The sequence below is a fragment of the Salmo salar genome, chromosome 05 (assembly GCF_965601325.2).
Source record: "Salmo salar chromosome 05, fSalSal1, whole genome shotgun sequence".
NCBI lineage: Eukaryota > Metazoa > Chordata > Actinopteri > Salmoniformes > Salmonidae > Salmo > Salmo salar.
Genome location: NC_138295.1, coordinates 4,590,910 through 4,612,852, shown reverse-complemented (window position 1 = coordinate 4,612,852; position 21,943 = coordinate 4,590,910). Strand labels below are relative to the sequence as shown.

General features: G+C 43.4%; 1 protein-coding gene and 1 long non-coding RNA gene across 2 annotated transcripts in view; both read right to left on the bottom strand.

Annotated features, from left to right (window-relative positions):
- The window catches only part of LOC106591991 (netrin receptor UNC5A), a 45,365-nt gene extending 31,574 nt beyond the window's left edge, over window positions 1-13,791 (bottom strand). The window contains exon 1 of the mRNA XM_082974965.1: window positions 13,683-13,791. Coding sequence (XP_082831091.1) covers window positions 13,683-13,791 — 109 coding nt within the window. The remainder of the gene's footprint in view (window positions 1-13,682) is intronic.
- LOC145879490 (uncharacterized) overlaps window positions 1-21,943 on the bottom strand; it is a 391,863-nt gene that overhangs the window by 190,729 nt on the left and 179,191 nt on the right. The window lies entirely within an intron of this gene.

The window sequence follows — 21,943 nt, the reverse complement described above, 5'->3', positions numbered from 1 at the left end:
CTGAAGCCTATAGTGAGAGGTTCAATGCTATAATATTTAATAATTTCACCCCTCCGAATTCATATTCATTATATAAATAGGCGTGTTAAGTAAGTAATTATCTTTTTGTTTTTCTCATGATTTGGTTGGGTCTAATTGTGTTGCTGTCCTGGGGCTCTGTGGGGTCTGTTTGTGTTTGTGAACAGAGTATTTTTCGCCAATTTTAACCCCACACATGGATTTAATAATGTTGTATGTTTTCTCCCCCAAACAGGCCCCCGTGCCAAATTGAGTCAAAAGCTTTTTTTGAAATCAACAAAGCATGAGAAGATTTTGTATTGTTTTGTTTTTGCTTGTTTGTCAAATTAATACGTGGTCTCTCTCTCTCTCTCTCTCTCTCTCTCTCTCTCTCTCTCTCTCTCTCTCTCTTTTTTTTATTCAAAAGAATAAAGACACTTCAAATGTCTCTCTCCCTCCTCCTGTAATCGTTTAGTGTGGAAAAAGACCCTTTGACATTCAGCTGTCGTTATGAGAAATGCCAGAATATTTTTTTTTCACTGGGAGATTATTTTGGATTCAATATGACACCTAAAACAGCACTGACTTCTACTACAGGTAGATCACAGGTCTCCTGACATAATGCTACGATTGGTGTGAGACTAACAGGACCGACTTCATAGCGTCTCATATGAAGAGATGACCTTTATGATGTGAAGGAGACTTATGGGTTTTATATAAACGGTCCCTTTTTAATCCCGATCTCTGGGATTTTGTTCAGTTGGCTAAACGCGTTCAGGACAGCGGTGTTCGAACCCAGTCAGTAACGAGCAACAACAAAAAAGAGGAAAAGCCTGAGTAATCAGATATGACATTCAAACTCTATTTATTAAATGAAATGTATTCCTTAAGTTTGGGTATTCTGTGGCTCAGTTGGTAGAACATGGTGTGTGCAACGCCAGGGTTGCGGGTTCGATTCCCACGGGGGGACCAGTACAAATGTTTTTTTTTTTTTTTAAATGTTTAAAATGTATGCATTCACTACTGTAAGTCCATAAGAGCGTCTGCTAAATGACTAAAATGTAAAAAAATGTAAATGCAAACAACCAAAGTGATGCTGTGATTGTGATTGTGATTGTGACTGTGATTGTGATTGTGATTGTGACTGTGATTGTGATTGTGACTGTGATTGTGACTGTGATTGTGATTGTGACTGTGATTGTGACTGTGATTGTGATTGTGATTGTGATTGACAGCTAAAGATAAAGTCAGATATAACAACATCTCTCTGCAAGGAGACTGGGCTCTGTTGATCGGATAGACGTGGCCAACTACGTCTCTTCTGATTGGTTAGATTGGGATAACTAGCTCTGCTGATTGGTTAGATTGGGATAACGAGCTCTGATGATTGGGTAGATTGGGATAACTAGCTCTGATGATTGGGTAGATTGGGATAACTAGCTCTTCTGATTGGGTAGATTGGGATAACTAGCTCTGCTGATTGGGTAGATTGGGATAACGAGCTCTTCTGATTGGGTAGATTGGGATAACTAGCTCTTCTGATTGGGTAGATTGGGATAACTAGCTCTTCTGATTGGGTAGATTGGGATAACTAGCTCTTCTGATTGGGTAGATTGGGATAACTAGCTCTGATGATTGGGTAGATTGGGATAACTAGCTCTTCTGATTGGGTAGATTGGGCTAAGTAGCTCTGCTGATTGGGTAGATTGGGCTAAGTAGGTCTGCTGATTGGATATAACACCTCTTTAGATCTGTCTGATGCTGTTTGTTATCTGATGTCAGGGCCAAAGGCACCTTCCTTTCTGACCTCTCACACAAGCACTCATTATCCCCTGCTATCTCTCCCTCTCCCTCCGTCCATCCCGCTGTTTCTCCCTCCCTCTGTCCACCCCGCTGTTTCTCCCTCCCTCCGTCCATCCCGCTGTTTCTCCCTCCCTCCGTCCATCCCGCTGTTTCTCCCTCCCTCTGTCCACCCCGCTGTCTCTCCCTCTCCCTCTGTCCACCCCGCTGTTTCTCCCTCCCTCTGTCCACCCCGCTGTTTCTCCCTCCCTCTGTCCACCCCGCTGTCTCTCCCTCTCCCTCTGTCCACCCCGCTGTTTCTCCCTCTCCCTCTGTCCACCCCGCTGTCTCTCCCTCCCTCCGTTCACCCCGCTGTCTCTCCCTCCCTCTGTCCACCCCGCTGTCTCTCCCTCCCTCTGTCCATCCCGCTGTCTCCCCCCCGCTCACCCCCCTGACACAATTGGGTAGAAACTCTCCCGGTGATCTCGCTCTCTCTCTCTCTTTCTCTCCCTCTCAACCTCCCTTCCTCCCTCCTGCTCTCTCTGTCTACCTCCTTCCCGCTCTCTATCTCTCCCTCTCTCTACCTCTCTCTCTCTAAACTTCTCTCTCTCTAGGTGACCTCCTTCCCCCTCTCTTTCTCTACCTCCCTCCCTCTCTCTCTCGCTACCTCCCTCCCTCTCTCTATCTCTCCCTCTCTTTACCTCTCTCTCTCTAAACTTCTCTCTCTCTAGGTGACCTCCTTCCCCCTCTCTCTCTACCTCTCTCTCTCCCAGTGACCTCTCTCTCTCTCTCTCTATCTTTCTTTCCTCAGTCCAGTTCCTCTAATTTTCTCTCTCTCTCCCTCTCTCTACCTCCCTCCCTCTCTCTAACCCTCTCTCTCTAGTTCTCAATTTCAATTTAAGAGGATTTATTGGCATGAGAAACATATATTTACATTGCCAAAACAAGTGAAATAGATAATAAAGAAAAGTGAAATAAACAATACAAAATGAACAGTAAACATTACACTCACAAAAGGGGACTCTTCTCCAGGTTTATCTCTCTGGTTCATCTCATTTCAAATGTCATATTATGTCTATATACAGTGTTGTAAAAATGTGTAAATAGTTAAAGTACAAAAGGGAACATAAATACACATAAATATGGGTTGTATTTACAATGGTGTTTGTTCTTCACTGGTTGCAGGAGGTTAGGAAGTGCAGCTTAGTTTCCACCTCATTTTGTGGGCAGTGTTGCACATAGCCTGTCTTCTCTTGAGAGCCAGGTCTGCCTACGGCGTTCTTTCTCAATAGCAAGGCTATGCTCACTGAGTCTATACATCTCTCTCTCTCTCTCTCTCTCTCTATCTCTTCCTATACTGTTTACTACCTGTCCTCTCTCTCCTCTCTATCTCTTCCTATACTGTTTACTACCTGTCCTCTCTCTCTTCCTATACTGTTTACTACCTGTCCTCTCTCTCTCTCTCTCTCTCCCTATACTGTTTACTACCTGTCCTCTCTCTCCTCTCTATCTCTTCCTATACTGTTTACTACCTGTCCTCTCTCTCTCTCTCTCTCTCTCTATCTCTTCCTATACTGTTTACTACCTGTCCTCTCTCTCTCTCTCTCTCTCCCTATACTGTTTACTACCTGTCCTCTCTCTCTCTCTATCTCTTCCTATACTGTTTACTACCTGTCCTCTCTCTCTCTATCTCTTCCTATACTGTTTACTACCTGTCCTCTCTCTCTCTCTCTCTATCTCTTCCTATACTGTTTACTACCTGTCCTCTCTCTCTCTCTCTCCTCTATCTCTCCCTATACTGTTTACTACCTGTCCTCTCTCTCTCTCTATCTCTTCCTATACTGTTTACTACCTGTCCTCTCTCTCTCTCTCTCTCCCTATACTGTTTACTACCTGTCCTCTCTCTCTCTATCTCTTCCTATACTGTTTACTACCTGTCCTCTCTCTCTCTCTCTCTCTCTATCTCTTCCTATACTGTTTACTACCTGGCCGCTCTCTCTCTCTATCTCTCTCTCTATCTCTTCCTATACTGTTTACTACCTGTCCTCTCCCTCCTTCGCCCATGTTGATAAATAAAGGGATGCCTCCTACTGAGCTTCCACTACTCTATCGTATACTATAGTCATGAATCATCCCATGGCCAGCCCTCACCCCCCCCCCCCCCTCACAAGATGAATACGGTTGCAGTTCTTAAGGTCAGGGAAATATGGCTAGTAAAACCCTGCAGTTCTTAAAGGGATACTTCAGGATTTTGGCAATAAAGCCCTTTATCTACTTCCCCAGAGTCTGATGAACTTGTGGATAACATGTCTCTGCGAGTAAAAAAGCAGGGGGACTGGGGCTGGAGAAATGTAACCACTCTCAAATTCAAAAGACAGAGCTATGGATGCAAGGACTGGCATGATGACAAAAAATGTAAACAAACACTGTATAGCCTAAAAAAAAAATATATATATATATATATATATATTTATTTTTAGGCTATACAGTGTTTGTTTACATTTACTTTGTTTATAAACATTGGAGTAAAACAAGCTTATATTCTGGGTTTCTGGTGGGATATGACAGATGAACTGAGCTCATAACGTCACAGTGCCTTCAGAAACTATTCACAACCATAGATTTTTGTATTATGAATTTAAAATAGATTAAATTGAGATTTTTTTGTAATATTACAAATTACACTGAACAAAAATATAAACGCGACACGTAACAATTTCTATGATTTTACTGAATAACAGTTCAGATAAGGAAATCAGTCAATTGAAATAAATTCCTTCGGCCCTAATCTATGGATTTCACATGACTGGGAATACAGATATGCATCTGTTGGTCACAGATACCTTAAAAAAAGGTAGGTGGCTTGGATCAGAAAACCAGTCAGTATCTGGTGTGACCACCATTTGCCTCATGCAGCGCGACACATCAGCTTTCACTTAGAGTTGATCAGGCTGTTGATTGTGGCCTGTGGAATGTCATCCCCACTCCGCTTCAATGGCTGTGTGAAGTTTCTGGATATTGGTAGGAACTGGAACACGCTGTCGTACACGTCGATCCAGAGCATCCCAAACATGCTCGTTGTCGTGACATGTCTGGTGAAGAACTGGAACATTTTTACTTCCAGGAATTGTGTACAGATCCTTGTGACATGAGGCTGTGCATTATCAAGCTGAAACATGAGGTGATGGCGGCAGATCAATGGCACGACAATGGGCCTCAGGATGTTGTCACGGTATCTCTGTGCATTTAAATTGCCATTGTCCGTAACTTATGCCTAACTCAGTTGCCTGAGAGGAAGGAAACCGCTCAGGGATTTCACCATGAGGCCAATGGTGACTTTAAAACAGTTACAGAGTTTAATGGCTGTGATAGGAGAAAACTGAGGATGGATCAACAACATTGTAGTTACTCCACAACACTAACCTAAATGACAGAGCGAAAAGAAGGAAGCCTATACAGAATAAAATTATTACAAAACATGCATCCTGTTTGCAACAAGGCAATAAAGTAATACTGCAAAAAATGTGGCAAAACAATTCACTTTTTGTCCTGAATACAAAGTGTTATGTTTGGGATAAATCTAACACAACACATTACTGAGTTCCACTCTACATATTTTCAAGTAGTGGTGGCTGCATCATGTTATGGGTATGCTTGTAATCGTTAAGGAATAGTAATCGTTAAGGAATAGTCTTCCAGGATGAAAATAAATGTAATGGAGCTAAGCACAGGGAAAATCCTAGAGGACAACCTAAAACAAACACATAGCCAAATCTACACTGGAATTTCTTACTAAGAAGACAGTGAATGTTCCTGAGTGGCTGAGTTACAGTTTTGACTTAAATCTACTTAAAAATCTATAGCAAGACCTAAAAATGGTTGTCTAGCAATGATCAACAACCAATTTGACCGAGTTTGAAGAATTTTGAAAAGAATAATAATAGCTCTTAGAGACGTACCCAGAAAGACTCACAGCTCTTAGAGACGTACCCAGAAAGACTCACAGCTCTTAGAGACTTACCCAGAAAGACTCACAGCTCTAAGCGACGTACCCAGAAAGACTCACAGCTCTAAGAGACTTACCCAGAAAGACTCACAGCTCTTAGAGATTTACCCAGAAAGACTGACAGCTCTTAGAGACGTACCCAGAAAGACTCACAGCTATCAGAGATTTACCCAGAAAGACTCACAGCTGTAATCACTGCCAATGGTGATTCTAACATGTAATTGACTCAGTGGTGTGAATACTTATGTAAATTAGATATTTCTGTATTTCACTTTCAATACATTTGCAACAATTTCTAAAAACATGTTTTTACTTCGCCATTATGGGGATTGTGGGTAGATGGGTGTGGAAAAAAATCAATTGAAGACATTTTTAATTCAGGCTGTGAAATAAGTCAAGGGGTATGAATACTTTCTGAAGGCACCGCCCTTATTCGATTTTATGCAACAAAATTTGATTTTTTTTAATTTTTTTTAATTACGCTGGATAAAAGTCGAGACTCAAAGCTATAAAATGGTATATCATATAATGCAGTTGAGGAACAATGGGAAATTAATTCTGCTTTGAAAGTTGATAAACTTGTAACCCCACTTTTGAGAAAATCACCCTTTGAATGTTTTGGTATCTAGTGAAGAGCTCTTCCTTGTCTACACCCAATCAGAATCGTTCACAGCCTCTTAAGCTTTAGCCCCACCCATCTCTTTAATGATTCACATGTGAGGTCATGTACTAAATATAGTGAGTAAAGGTACGGTAGTAAACAACTAAACATATCAAGACTGAAAGTGGTTTAAGTATTAGCTTACAATAAGGAAAAATTATAGGTAAAACATCATCTTTATCTAGTCCTAATCTGACTTTGAAAGTGTCCAGATACAAATATTTTATACACCGATGGTGTTTACCCAGACACATCTGTCTAAATTGGTGGGTCACTATTGTCTAGACATGTACAGATGTTCATTAAATACAATAGATGGCTGTAATCACCTCCCAGACACATCTAGCTAAGTGGATGAGTCACTGTTCTCTAGACATGTTCATTAAATACAATAGATGGCTGTAATCACCTCCCAGCCACATCTAGCTAAGTGGATGGATCACTGTTCTCTAGACATGTTCATGAAATACAATAGATGGCTGTAATCACCTCCCAGCCACATCTAGCTAAGTGGATGAGTCACTGTTCTCTAGACATGTTCATTAAATACAATAGATGGCTGTAATCACCTCCCAGCCACATCTAGCTAAGTGGATGGGTCACTGTTCTCTAGACATGTTCATTAAATACAATAGATGGCTGTAATCACCTCCCAGACACACCTGGCTAACTTCATGGGTCACGTAATCAATCTCGTGCGGAATCTTTTGTTTAGACATGTAGCTAGCTAGCTAAAAACAATGAACCATAATCCCAACTCATAGCTACAGTACAAACATATTGTCATAGCTAGCCACCATACTTGAAATGCTGGAGTATGAATTTGCAGGTGGCTAAAGCTAAACCAACTAGGTTCATTGTTAGCTAACTAGCAATGCAAATGGTTTCTGAGATACAAATAACACAGATCATTACTACACAGGCTAACGTTTGCTAGCAGGCTAACGTTTGCTAGCTAGCGAACAGTACGATTTGATGAATGAAAAATTACTTTCTGACAAAATTAGAAACGTATAATATCTGAAAATGTAAAAGCAAATGAAAGATCACATGTTCTAGAAGGCATTTCTGCCAAAAACACATTTTGACGAAAAAAAAATATACAAATAAAAACGTTGAAAATGCCTCTCCTGTGAAGACAGTAGCTTCTTGAAGACGGGTCACATATTCTTCAAGAATCAATGGGTACATATCATTTATCTATAAGTGCCTTGAGACAATTGAGACATGGATTGTTTATGTGTGCCATTCAGAGAGTGAATGGGCAAGACAAAATATTTAAGTGCCTTTGAACGGGGGTATGGTAGTAGATACCAGGCGCACCAGTTTGAGAGCATCAAGTACTGCAACGCTGCTGGGTTTTTCACTCTCAACATTTTCCCGTATGTATCAATAATGTTCCACACCCAAAAGGACATCAAGCCAACTTGACACAACTGTGGTAAGCATTGGAGTCAACATGGGCCAGCATCCCTGTGGAACGCTTTCGACACCTTGTAGAGTCCATGCGCCGACGAATTGAGGCTGTTCCGAGGGAAAAAGGGGGTGCAACTCAATATTAGGAAGGTGCTCTTAATGTTTTGTACACTCAGTGTAAACACTGAAAACTTTTTCACAGAGGGGTTGTCCCCATACTGTCAGCCAGGTCGCTCAAGATCCACTGCGAAATTGGACGTCCGTCCGGGTAAACAGGACGTCAGGAGATTACGTCTCAACCGGTCACTTGGGGCAACAGGAAGTGGTATTACCATCCAGTAGACTTGGGTTTTGCCTGGGTGTTGTGGACCAGGATCAGCGTAAGCCACAAGCTCCAGCTCCTAGGGTTGTGCTCAATCCCAGTGATAGGCACTAGTTTTTGATATTTGATATTCTGTCTGTCTGTCTGTCTGTCTGTCTGTCTGTCTGTCTGTCTGTCTGTCTGTCTGTCTGTCTGTCTGTCTGTCTGTCTGTCTGTCTGTCTGTCTGTCTGTCTGTCTGTCTGTCTGTCTGTCTGTCTGTCTGTCTGTCTGTCTGTCTGTCTGTCTCTCTCTCTGTCTCTCTGTCTGTCTGTCTGTCTGTCTGTCTGTCTGTCTGTCTGTCTGTCTGTCTGTCTGTCTGTCTGTCTGTCTGTCTGTCTGTCTGTCTGTCTGTCTGTCTGTCTCTCTGTCTCTCTGTCTCTCTGTCTGTCTGTCTGTCTGTCTGTCTCTCTGTCATCTCAGAGAATCAGAGAAACAGAGAAACGATGACCTGACTGGACCTCTTGGTATTTAGTAGTTAATGAGTGAGATTAGGGGAGTGTTATGTGGTCTGCTGTAAGGGGATATCCAGGGCTGTGTAGCAGTACTGTGTACTCTGTACTCAACAGTCAGTACTCTGTCCAGGATAAACCTATCATCGTCTCGTTGAATTAAACTACAGAGTGAGGAAATTATGCCTTGTGTTTCAGACGAGGTTTCCCTACCAGCAGCCTAGAGACAGACATACCTGACTGTGTGGAGACTTGCTAGTATGTATTCCTGACTGTGTGGAGACTTGCTAGTATGTATTTCTGAGTGTGTGGAGACTGTCACCACTAACTCTAGTTATCATCAGTAATATCAACATAAACTCTAGTTATCAACCCTAACTCTAGTTATCAACACTAACTCTAGTTATCAACACTAACTCTAGTTATCAACACTAACTCTAGTTATCATCACTAACTCTAGTTATCATTAGTAATATCATCACTAACTCTAGTTATCATTAGTAATATCATCACTAACTCTAGTTATCAACCCTAACTCTAGTTATCAACACTAACTCTAGTTATCAACACTAACTCTAGTTATCATCAGTAATATCAACACTTACTCTAGTTATCAACACTAACTCTAGTTATCATCACTAACTCTAGTTATCAACACTAACTCTAGTTATCATCACTAACTCTAGTTATCATTAGTAATATCATCACTAACTCTAGTTATCATCACTAACTCTAGTTATCATTAGTAATATCATCACTAACTCTAGTTATCAACACTAACTCTAGTTATCATCACTAACTCTAGTTATCATTAGTAATATCAACACTAACTCTAGTTATCATCACTAACTCTAGTTATCATTAGTAATATCATCACTAACTCTAGTTATCATCACTAACTCTAGTTATCATCAGTAATATCAACACTAACTCTAGTTATCAACACTAACTCTAGTTATCATCACTAACTCCAGTTATCAACACTAACTCCAGTTATCAACACTAACTCTAGTTATCATCAGTAATATCAACACTTACTCTAGTTATCATCACTAACTCTAGTTATCATCACTAACTCCAGTTATCATCACTAACTCTAGTTATCATCACTAACTCTAGTTATCATCACTAACTCTAGTTATCATCACTAACTCCAGTTATCAACACTAACTCTAGTTATCAACACTAACTCTAGTTATCATCACTAACTCTAGTTATCATTAGTAATATCATCACTAACTCTAGTTATCAACCCTAACTCTAGTTATCAACACTAACTCCAGTTATCAACACTAACTCTAGTTATCATCAGTAATATCATCACTAACTCTAGTTATCAACACTTACTCTAGTTATCATCACTAACTCTAGTTATCAACACTAACTCTAGTTATCAACACTAACTCTAGTTATCATCACTAACTCTAGTTATCATTAGTAATATCATCACTAACTCTAGTTATCATCACTAACTCTAGTTATCATCACTAACTCTAGTTATCATTAGTAATATCATCACTAACTCTAGTTATCAACACTAACTCTAGTTATCATCACTAACTCTAGTTATCATTAGTAATATCAACACTAACTCTAGTTATCATCACTAACTCTAGTTATCATTAGTAATATCATCACTAACTCTAGTTATCAACACTAACTCTAGTTATCATCAGTAATATCAACACTAACTCTAGTTATCAACACTAACTCTAGTTATCATCACTAACTCCAGTTATCAACACTAACTCTAGTTATCATCACTAACTCTAGTTATCATCACTAACTCTAGTTATCATTAGTAATATCATCACTAACTCTAGTTATCAACCCTAACTCTAGTTATCAACACTAACTCTAGTTATCAACACTAACTCTAGTTATCATCACTAACTCTAGTTATCATTAGTAATATCATCACTAACTCTAGTTATCAACACTAACTCTAGTTATCAACACTAACTCTAGTTATCAACACTAACTCTAGTTATCATCAGTAATATCAACACTTACTCTAGTTATCAACACTAACTCTAGTTATCATCACTAACTCTAGTTATCATTAGTAATATCATCACTAACTCTAGTTATCATCACTAACTCTAGTTATCATCACTAACTCTAGTTATCATTAGTAATATCATCACTAACTCTAGTTATCAACACTAACTCTAGTTATCATCACTAACTCTAGTTATCATTAGTAATATCAACACTAACTCTAGTTATCATCACTAACTCTAGTTATCATTAGTAATATCATCACTAACTCTAGTTATCATCACTAACTCTAGTTATCATCAGTAATATCAACACTAACTCTAGTTATCAACACTAACTCTAGTTATCATCACTAACTCCAGTTATCAACACTAACTCTAGTTATCAACACTAACTCTAGTTATCATCACTAACTCTAGTTATCATTAGTAATATCATCACTAACTCTAGTTATCAACACTAACTCTAGTTATCAACACTAACTCTAGTTATCATCACTAACTCTAGTTATCATCACTAACTCTAGTTATCATTAGTAATATCAACACTAACTCTAGTTATCAACACTAACTCTAGTTATCATCACTAACTCTAGTTATCATCACTAACTCTAGTTATCAACACTAACTCTAGTTATCAACACTAACTCTAGTTATCATCACTAACTCTAGTTATCATTAGTAATATCAACACTAACTCTAGTTATCAACACTAACTCTAGTTATCATTAGTAATATCATCACTAACTCTAGTTATCAACACTAACTCTAGTTATCATCACTAACTCTAGTTATCATCACTAACTCTAGTTATCATCACTAACTCTAGTTATCAACACTAACTCTAGTCATCATCACTAACTCTAGTTATCAACACTAACTCTAGTTATCATTAGTAATATCAACACTAACTCTAGTTATCATTACTAACTCTAGTTATCATCACTAACTCTAGTTATCAACACTAACTATAGTTATCAACACTAACTCTAGTTATCATCACTAACTCTAGTTATCAACACTAACTCTAGTTATCATCAGTAATATCAACACTAACTCTAGTTATCAACACTAACTATAGTTATCATCACTAACTCTAGTTATCATCACTAACTCTAGTTATCAACACTAACTCTATTTATCATCAGTAATATCAACACTAACTCTAGTTATCAACACTAACTCTAGTTATCATCAGTAATATCAACACTAACTCTAGTTATCAACACTAACTCTAGTTATCAACACTAACTCTAGTTATCATCACTAACTCTAGTTATCAACACTAACTCTAGTTATCATTAGTAATATCAACACTAACTCTAGTTATCAACACTAACTCTAGTTATCATCACTAACTCTAGTTATCAACACTAACTCTAGTTATCATCAGTAATATCAACACTAACTCTAGTTATCAACACTAACTCTAGTTATCAACACTAACTCTAGTTATCAACACTAACTCTAGTTATCATTAGTAATATCAACACTAACTCTAGTTATCAACACTAAATCCAGGGAGCGTTTTATTCTGTTGAGGGTTAAGATAATTCCCAGTAGAGTCAATTTAACCCTAAATATTTTAACACTCTGATTTCAACTCTCCTTGATTTTTACTGTGTAGTGCGCTATTTGGGATTCATAATAAGAGTCCCTGCTTTGATCTGTAGTGAACGTTTGGGTCCCTTTTCATGTGAGTCTGCCTGCAGCCCATGGACGACTGTGTGTGTGGCCCCTCGACGAAGCTCATCTCTGCTAATCTTCAACAACATGGAGTCATTAATAAACATTAATAAACATGAATAAACATGACTTGAGTTTAATTAACGACCCTGACGTCAGACATGGCTGTTCCACAGTATAACATGACACACACACACACACACACACACACACACACACACACACACGCACACACGCACGCACACGCACGCACACACACACCCACCCGCACACAACCGCACACACACACACACACACACACCACACACACACACACACACACACACACACACACACCACACCACACACACACACACACTCACACAGGTAGAGACATCAACTTGCAACATAAAACATATTGTATATCGGTGTAGGGTGGTGCCCTTTCTGTATATCGGTGTAGGGTGGTGCCCTTCCTGTATATCGGTGTAGGGTGGTGCCCTTCCTGTATATCGGTGTAGGGTGGTGCCCTTCCTGTATATTGGTGTAGGGTGGTGCCCTTCCTGTATATCGGTGTAGGGTGGTGCCCTTCCTGTATATCGGTGTAGGGTGGTGCACTTCCTGTATATCGGTGTAGGGTGGTGCCCTTCCTGTATATCGGTGTAGGGTGGTGCCCTTCCTGTATATCGGTGTAGGGTGGTGCCCTTCCTGTATATCGGTGTAGGGTGGTGCCCTTCCTGTATATTGGTGTAGGGTGGTGCACTTCCTGTATATCGGTGTAGGGTGGTGCACTTCCTGTATATCGGTGTAGGGTGGTGCCCTTTCTGTATATTGGTGTAGGGTGGTGCACTTCCTGTATATTGGTGTAGGGTGGTGCCCTTCCTGTATATTGGTGTAGGGTGGTGCACTTCCTGTATATCGGTGTAGGGTGGTGCACTTCCTGTATATCGGTGTAGGGTGGTGCCCTTCCTGAGTTTATACTCAGTGTTCATTTAATTTTTACACCTTATTTCTCTCATTTCAACCTTTTTTTGATTACCTCACAGTGTTTCCTATTTGATATAGACATGCATTGTTGATGTCCTCTGTTAGAACTGGAAGTGTGTGTGTGTGTGTGTGTGTGTGTGTGTACGTGCGCACTGCGTGCGTGCGTGCGTGTGTGTAAAGGGTGAGTGTGTGTGTGTGGGCGGGTGTATGTGGGCGGGTATATGTGTGTGTGTGTGTGTGTGTGTGTGTGTGTGTGTGTGTGTGTGTGTGTGTGTGTGTGTGTGTGTGTGTGTGTGTGTGTGTGTGTGTGTGTGTGTGTGTGTGTGTGTGTGTGCAGGAACTAACATGGTTAATACTCACTCTGTAGACACTGTTGGCTGGTACAGTTGAGTGACTGGAGGTCGATGCCCTGGCAGTCTTTGCCCCCGGTGCCAGGCGAGGGCTGGGTACACTCTCTACTGCGCCACATGGAACAGTCCACTCCGCACTCAGACCAGTTAGACCAATCACTCCAACCTCCATCTACTGAACACAGAGACAGAGAGAGATACCACAAACACACACAGACCAGTTAGACCAATCACTCCAACCTCCATCTACTGAACACAGAGTCAGAGAGAGAGATACCACACACAGACCAGAGTCAGAGAGACACAGACCAGAGTCAGAGAGACACAGACCAGAGTCAGAGAGAGAGAGAGTACCACACACACAGACCAGAGTCAGAGAGACACAGACCAGAGTCAGAGAGACACAGACCAGAGTCAGAGAGACACAGACCAGAGTCAGAGAGAGAGAGACCAGAGTCAGCGAGACACAGACCAGAGTCAGAGAGACACAGACTAGAGTCAGAGAGACACAGACCAGAGTCAGAGACTCTGCCCCTTCCAAGACATTTAAATGTTTCCCCTTAAACCACTCAAGAGTTGCTTTAGCAGTATGCTTAGGGTCATTGTCCTGCTGGAAGGGGAACCTCCGTCCCAGTTTTAAATCTCTGGAAGACTGAAACAGGTTTCCCTTCAAGAATTTCCCTGTATTTTGCGCCATCCATCATTCCTTCAATTCTGACCAGTTTCCCAGTCCCTGCCAATGAAAAACATCCCCACAGCATGATGCTGCCACCACCATGCTTCACTGTGGGGATGGTGTTCTCGGGGTAATGCGAGGTGTTGGGTTTGCGCCAGACATAGTATTTTCCTTGATGGCAAAAAAGCACAATTTTAGTCTCATCTGACCAGAGTACCTTCTTCCATATGTTTGGGTAGTCTCCCACATGCCTTTTGGCGAACACCAAACGTGTTTGCTTATTTTTTTCTATAAGCAATGGCTTTTTTTCTGGCCATTCTTCTATAAAGCCCAGCTCTGTGGAGTGTACGGCTTAAAGTGGTCCTATGGACAGATACTCCAATCTCTGTTGTGGAGCTTTGCAGCTCCTTCAGGGTTATCTTTGGTCTCTTTGTTGCCTCTCTGATTAATGTCCTCCTTGCCTGGTCTGTGAGTTTTGGTGGGCGGCCCTCTCTTGGCAGGTTTGTTGTGGTGCCATATTCTTTCAATTTTTTAATAATGGATTTAATGGTGTTCCGTGGGATGTTCAAAGTTTCTGATATTTTTTTATAACCCAACCCTGATCTGTACTTCTCCACAACTTTGTCCCTGACCTGTTTGGAGAGCTCCTTGGTCTTCATGGTGCTGCTTGCTTGGTGGTGCCCCTTGCTTAGTGGTGTTGCAGACTCTGGGGCCTTTCAGAACAGGTGTATATATACTGAGATAATGCGACAGATCATGTGACACTTAGATTGCATACAGGTGGACTTTATTTAACTAATTATGTGACTTCTGAAGGTAATTGGTTGCGCCAGATCTTATTTAGGGGCTTCATAGCAAAGGGGGTGAATACATATGTACGCACCACTTTTCATTTAGAATTTTTCTGAAACAAGTAATTTTTTTCATTTCACTTCACCAGTTTGGACTATTTTGTGTATGTCCATTACATGAAATCCAGATAAAAATCTATTTAAATTACAGGTTGTAATGCAACAAAATAGGAAAAAACACCAGGGGGGATGAATACTTTTGCAAGGCTCTGTAATACCTGAGCAATACAACAGTGTGTATAAGATGATATTCTCTTTGTTTTCATTCAAGAGGATAAGCTAGGTGCTAGCACGCTGGGCTAAGGTTACTAGCAGGTGAGCTAGGTGGGCAGCAGAGTTTTATAGAGGAGATGGATGCTAGCACGCTGGGCTAATGTCACTAGCAGGTGAGCTAGGTGAGCAGCAGAGCTGGATGCTAGCACGCTGGGCTAAGGTCACTAGCAGGTGAGCTAGCTGAGCAGCAGAGCTGGATGCTAGCACGCTGGGCTAAGGTTACTAGCAGGTGAGCTAGGTGAGCAGCAGAGCTGGATGCTAGCACGCTGGGCTAAGGTCACTAGCAGGTGAGCTAGGTTAGCAGCAGAGATGGATGCTAGCACGCTGGGCTAAGGTCACTAGCAGGTGAGCTAGGTGAGCAGCAGAGCTGGATGCTAGCACGCTGGGCTAAGGTTACTAGCAGGTGAGCTAGGTGAGCAGCAGAGCTGGATGCTAGCACGCTGGGCTAAGGTCACTAGCAGGTGAGCTAGGTTAGCAGCAGAGATGGATGCTAGCACGCTGGGCTAAGGTCACTAGCAGGTGAGCTAGGTGAGCAGCAGAGCTGGATGCTAGCACGCTGGGCTAAGGTTACTAGCAGGTGAGCTAGGTGAGCAGCAGAGCTGGATGCTAGCACGCTGGGCTAAGGTCACTAGCAGGTGAGCTAGGTGAGCAGCAGAGATGGATGCTAGCATGCTGGGCTAAGGTCACTAGCAGGTGAGCTAGGTGAGCAGCAGAGTATTATAGAGGCGATGGATGCTAGCACGCTGGGCTAAGGTCACTAGCAGGTGAGCTAGGTGAGCAGCAGAGGTTTATAGAGGAGATGGATACTAGCACGCTGGGCTAAGGTCACTAGAAGGTGAGCAGCAGAGTTTTATAGAGGAGATGGATGCTAGCATGCTGGGCTAAGGTCACTAGCAGGTGAGCTATGTGAGCAGCAGAGCTGGATGCTAGCATGCTGGGCTAAGGTCACTAGCAGATGAGCTAGGTGAGCAGCAGAGATGGATGCTAGCACGCTGGGCTAAGGTCACTAGCAGGTGAGCTAGCTGAGCAGCAGAGCTTTATAGAGGAGATGGATGCTAGCACGCTGGGCTAAGGTCACTAGCAGGTGAGCTACTATGAAAACATAGAGCACCTATAAAAGAGCGAGGCCTATGATGCATCCACTACTGTTACCGTAACATGAAACAAGACCAGTGTTATTGTTATGGGGATAGTTACTTGTTAAGGGCTCAGGGTGCAACGCCGGAAATCTTTCTAGAGACTCAGTGAGCATAGCCTTGCTATTGAGAAAGGCCACCATAGGCAGACCTGGCTCTCAAGAGAAGACAGGCTATGTGCACACTGCCTACAAAATGAGGTGGAAACTGAGCTGCACTTCCTAACCTCCTGCCAAATGTATGACCATATTAGAGACACATATTTCCCTCAGATTACACACAGATCCACAAATTATTAGAAAAACAAATCCAATTTTGATAAACTCCCATATCTATTGGGTGAAATACCACAGTGTCCCATCACAGCAGCAAGATGTGTGACCTGTTGCCACAAGAAAAGGTCAACCAGTGAAGAACAAACACCATTGTAAATACAACCCATAATTATGTTTATTTATTTTCCATTTTGTACTTCGTTGCAACACTGTATATAGACGTAATATGACATTTGAAATGTCTCGATCTCTTTGGAACTTCTGTAAATGTACTTTTTTTTTTTTTTTTATTATTGTTAATTACACTTTTGTTTATTATCTATTTCAAATACTTTGGCAATGTTAACATATGTTTCCCATATTGAATTGAATGGAATCAGTAACAGCAGGAGGGAAGGAATGCAAACATCAACATGGCGGGTAGAACAGAATGAAAGGAAGGAGTGAAATACGAAGTGGTATGAAGACTGTTTGAAAGTCTGAGTGGAGATGTGACTATCACAGGACTGGGAGAAGACAGCTTTGTTGTTTATCAATGTTTCTTTGAATTCAAGAAAGAAAAAAAGAAAAAAAAATAGCCACTCGCTGCTAATTATTCTGTAAACAAAGTGAGAAAACATAAATCCCACTGGACTCGGCTCACAATTCCACTGATGTCAACACTTTTTTTCTAGCAACACAGTTGATTTTTTCAATCACCCAGCACAGCAGGTTGTAGAGTAGGGAAGGGGAGAGGAGGCAGGTCTGTAATACATTAACCCAGTAGGGGAGAGGAGGGAAGAGGAGGCAGGTCTGTAATACAATAACCCAGTAGGGGAGAGGAGAGGAGGCAGGTCTGTAATACATTAACCCAGTAGGGGAGAGGAGGCAGGACTGTAATACATTAACCCAGTAGGGGAGAGGAGGGAAGAGGAGGCAGGTCTGTAATACAATAACCCAGTAGGGGAGAGGAGAGGAGGCAGGACTGTAATACAATAACCCAGTAGGGGAGAGGAGGGAAGAGGAGGCAGGTCTGTAATACAATAACCCAGTAGGGGAGAGGAGAGGAGGCAGGTCTGTAATACAATAACCCAGTAGGGGAGAGGAGAGGAGAGGAGGCAGGTCTGTAATACAATAACCCAGTAGGGGAGGGGAGAGGAATCAGGTCTGTAATACAATAACCCAGTAGGGGAGAGGAGAGGAGAGGAGGCAGGTCTGTAATACAATAACCCAGTAGGGGAGAGGAGAGGAGGCAGGTCTGTAATACAATAACCCAGTAGGGGAGAGGAGGGGAGAGGAGGCAGGTCTGTAATACAATAACCCAGTAGGGGAGAGGAGAGGAGAGGAGGCAGGTCTGTAATACAATAACCCAGTAGGGGAGAGGAGAGGAGAGGAGGCAGGACTGTAATACATTAACCCAGTAGGGGAGGAGAGGAGAGGAGGCAGGACTGTAATACAATAACCCAGTAGGGGAGAGGAGAGGAGGCAGGACTGTAATACAATAACCCAGTAGGAGAGAGAAGAGGAGGCAGGTCTGTAATACAATAACCCAGTAGGGGAGAGGAGAGGAGAGGAGGCAGGACTGTAATACAATAACCCAGTAGGGGAGAGGAGAGGAGAGGAGGCAGGACTGTAATACAATAACCCAGTAGGGGAGAGGAGAGGAGGCAGGTCTGTAATACAATAACCCAGTAGGGGAGGGGAGAGGAGAGGAGGCAGGACTGTAATACAATAACCCAGTAGGGGAGAGGAGAGGAGGCAGGTCTGTAATACAATAACCCAGTAGGGGAGGGGAGAGGAGAGGAGGCAGGTCTGTAATACAATAACCCAGTAGGGGAGAGGAGAGGAGAAGAGGCAGGTCTGTAATACAATAACCCAGTAGGGGAGAGGAGAGGAGAGGAGTAGGGTGTGTAATACAATAACCCAGTAGGGGAGGGGAGAGGAGAGGAGGCAGGACTGTAATACAATAACCCAGTAGGGGAGGGGAGAGGAGAGGAGGCAGGACTGTAATACAATAACCCGTAGGGGAGAGGAGCCAGGTCTGTAATACAATAACCCAGTAGGGGAGGGGAGAGGAGGCAGGTCTGTAATACAATAACCCAGTAGGGGAGAGGAGAGGAGGCAGGACTGTAATACATTAACCCAGTAGGGGAGGGGAGAGGAGAGGAGGCAGGTCTGTAATACAATAACCCAGTAGGGGAGAGGAGAGGAGGCAGGTCTGTAATACATTAACCCAGTAGGGGAGGGGAGAGGAGAGGAGGCAGGTCTGTAATACAATAACCCAGTAGGGGAGAGGAGAGGAGACAGGTCTGTAATACATTAACCCAGTAGGGGAGGGGAGAGGAGAGGAGGCAGGACTGTAATACATTAACCCAGTAGGGGAGAGGAGAGGAGAGGAGGCAGGTCTGTAATACAATAACCCAGTAGGGGAGAGGAGATGAGAGGAGGCAGGTCTGTAATACAATAACCCAGTAGGGGAGAGGAGAGGAGGCAGGTCTGTAATACAATAACCCAGTAGGGGAGAGGAGAGGAGAGGAGAGGAGGGAGGTCTGTAATACAATAACCCAGTAGGGGAGAGGGGAGGCGGCAGGACTGTAATACAATAACCCAGTAAGGGAGGGGAGTGGAGAGGAGGCAGGACTGTATTAACCCAGGAGGGGAGAGGAGAGGAGGCAGGTATGTAATACAATAACCCAGTAGGGGAGAGGAGAGGAGAGGAGGCAGGTCTGTAATACAATAACCCAGTAGGGGAGAGGAGAGTAGAGGAGGCAGGTCTGTAATACATTAACCCAGTAGGGGAGAGGAGAGGAGTGGAGGCAGGACTGTAATACAATAACCCAGTAGGGGAGAGGAGAGGAGGCAGGTCTGTAATACAATAACCCAGTAGGGGAGAGGAGAGGAGAGGAGGCAGGTCTGTAATACAATAACCCAGTAGGGGAGAGGAGAGGAGAGGAGGCAGGTCTGTAATACATTAACCCAGTAGGGGAGGGGAGAGGAGAGGAGGCAGGTCTGTAATACATTAACCCAGTAGGGGAGGGGAGAGGAGATGAGGCAGGTCTGTAATACAATAACCCAGTAGGGGAGAGGAGAAGAGGCAGGTCTGTAATACATTAACCCAGTAGGGGAGAGGAGGCAGGTCTGTAATACAATAACCCAGTAGGGGAGGGGAGAGGAGAGGAGGCAGGTCTGTAATACAATAACCCAGTAGGGGAGAGGAGGCAGGTCTGTAATACAATAACCCAGTAGGGGAGGGGAGAGGAGAGGAGGCAGGTCTGTAATACATTAACCCAGTAGGGGAGAGGAGAGGAGGCAGGTCTGTAATACATTAACCCAGTAGGGGAGGGGAGAGGAGGCAGGTCTGTAATACATTAACCCAGTAGGGGAGAGGAGAGGAGGCAGGTCTGTAATACAATAACCCAGTAGGGGAGAGGAGAGGAGGCAGGTCTGTAATACAATAACCCAGTAGGGGAGGGGAGAGGAGAGGAGGCAGGACTGTAATACATTAACCCAGTAGGGGAGGGGAGAGGAGAGGAGGCAGGTCTGTAATACAATAACCCAGTAGGGGAGAGGAGAGGAGGCAGGTCTGTAATACATTAACCCAGTAGGGGAGGGGAGAGGAGAGGAGGCAGGTCTGTAATACATTAACCCAGTAGGGGAGGGGAGAGGAGATGAGGCAGGTCTGTAATACAATAACCCAGTAGGGGAGAGGAGAGGAGGCAGGTCTGTAATACAATAACCCAGTAGGGGAGAGGAGGCAGGTCTGTAATACAATAACCCAGTAGGGGAGGGGAGAGGAGAGGAGAGGAGGCAGGTCTGTAATACATTAACCCAGTAGGGGAGAGGAGAGGAGGCAGGTCTGTAATACATTAACCCAGTAGGGGAGGGGAGAGGAGGCAGGTCTGTAATACATTAACCCAGTAGGGGAGAGGAGAGGAGGCAGGTCTGTAATACAATAACCCAGTAGGGGAGAGGAGAGGAGGCAGGTCTGTAATACAATAACCCAGTAGGGGAGGGGAGAGGAGGCAGGTCTGTAATACAATAACCCAGTAGGGGAGAGGAGAGGAGGCAGGTCTGTAATACAATAACCCAGTAGGGGAGAGGAGAGGAGAGGAGGCAGGAATGTAATACAATAACCCAGTAGGGGAGAGGAGAGGAGGCAGGTCTGTAATACAATAACCCAGTAGGGGAGGGGAGGGGAGAGGAATCAGGTCTGTAATACAATAACCCAGTAGGGGAGAGGAGGGGAGAGGTATCAGGTCTGTAATACAATAACCCAGTAGGGGAGGGGAGGGGAGAGGAGGCAGGTCTGTAATACATTAACCCAGTAGGGGAGGAGAGGAGAGGAGGCAGGACTGTAATACAATAACCCAGTAGGGGAGAGGAGAGGAGGCAGGTCTGTAATACAATAACCCAGTAGGGGAGAGGAGAGGAGGCAGGACTGTAATACAATAACCCAGTAGGGGAGAGAAGAGGAGGCAGGTCTGTAATACAATAACCCAGTAGGGGAGAGGAGAGGAGGCAGGACTGTAATACAATAACCCAGTAGGGGAGAGGAGAGGAGGCAGGTCTGTAATACAATAACCCAGTAGGGGAGAGGAGAGGAGGCAGGACTGTAATACAATAACCCAGTAGGGGAGGGGAGAGGAGGCAGGTCTGTAATACAATAACCCAGTAGGGGAGAGGAGAGGAGAGGAGGCAGGTCTGTAATACAATAACCCAGTAGGGGAGAGGAGAGGAGAGGAGGCAGGACTGTAATACAATAACCCAGTAGGGGAGAGGAGAGGAGGCAGGTCTGTAATACAATAACCCAGTAGGGGAGAGGAGAGGAGGCAGGACTGTAATACAATAACCCAGTAGGGGAGAGGAGAGGAGGTAGGTCTGTAATACAATAACCCAGTAGGGGAGAGGAGAGGAGGCAGGTCTGTAATACAATAACCCAGTAGGGGAGGGGAGAGGAGGCAGGTCTGTAATACAATAACCCAGTAGGGGAGAGGAGAGGAGAGGAGGCAGGTCTGTAATACATTAACCCAGTAGGGGAGGAGAGGAGAGGAGGCAGGACTGTAATACATTAACCCAGTAGG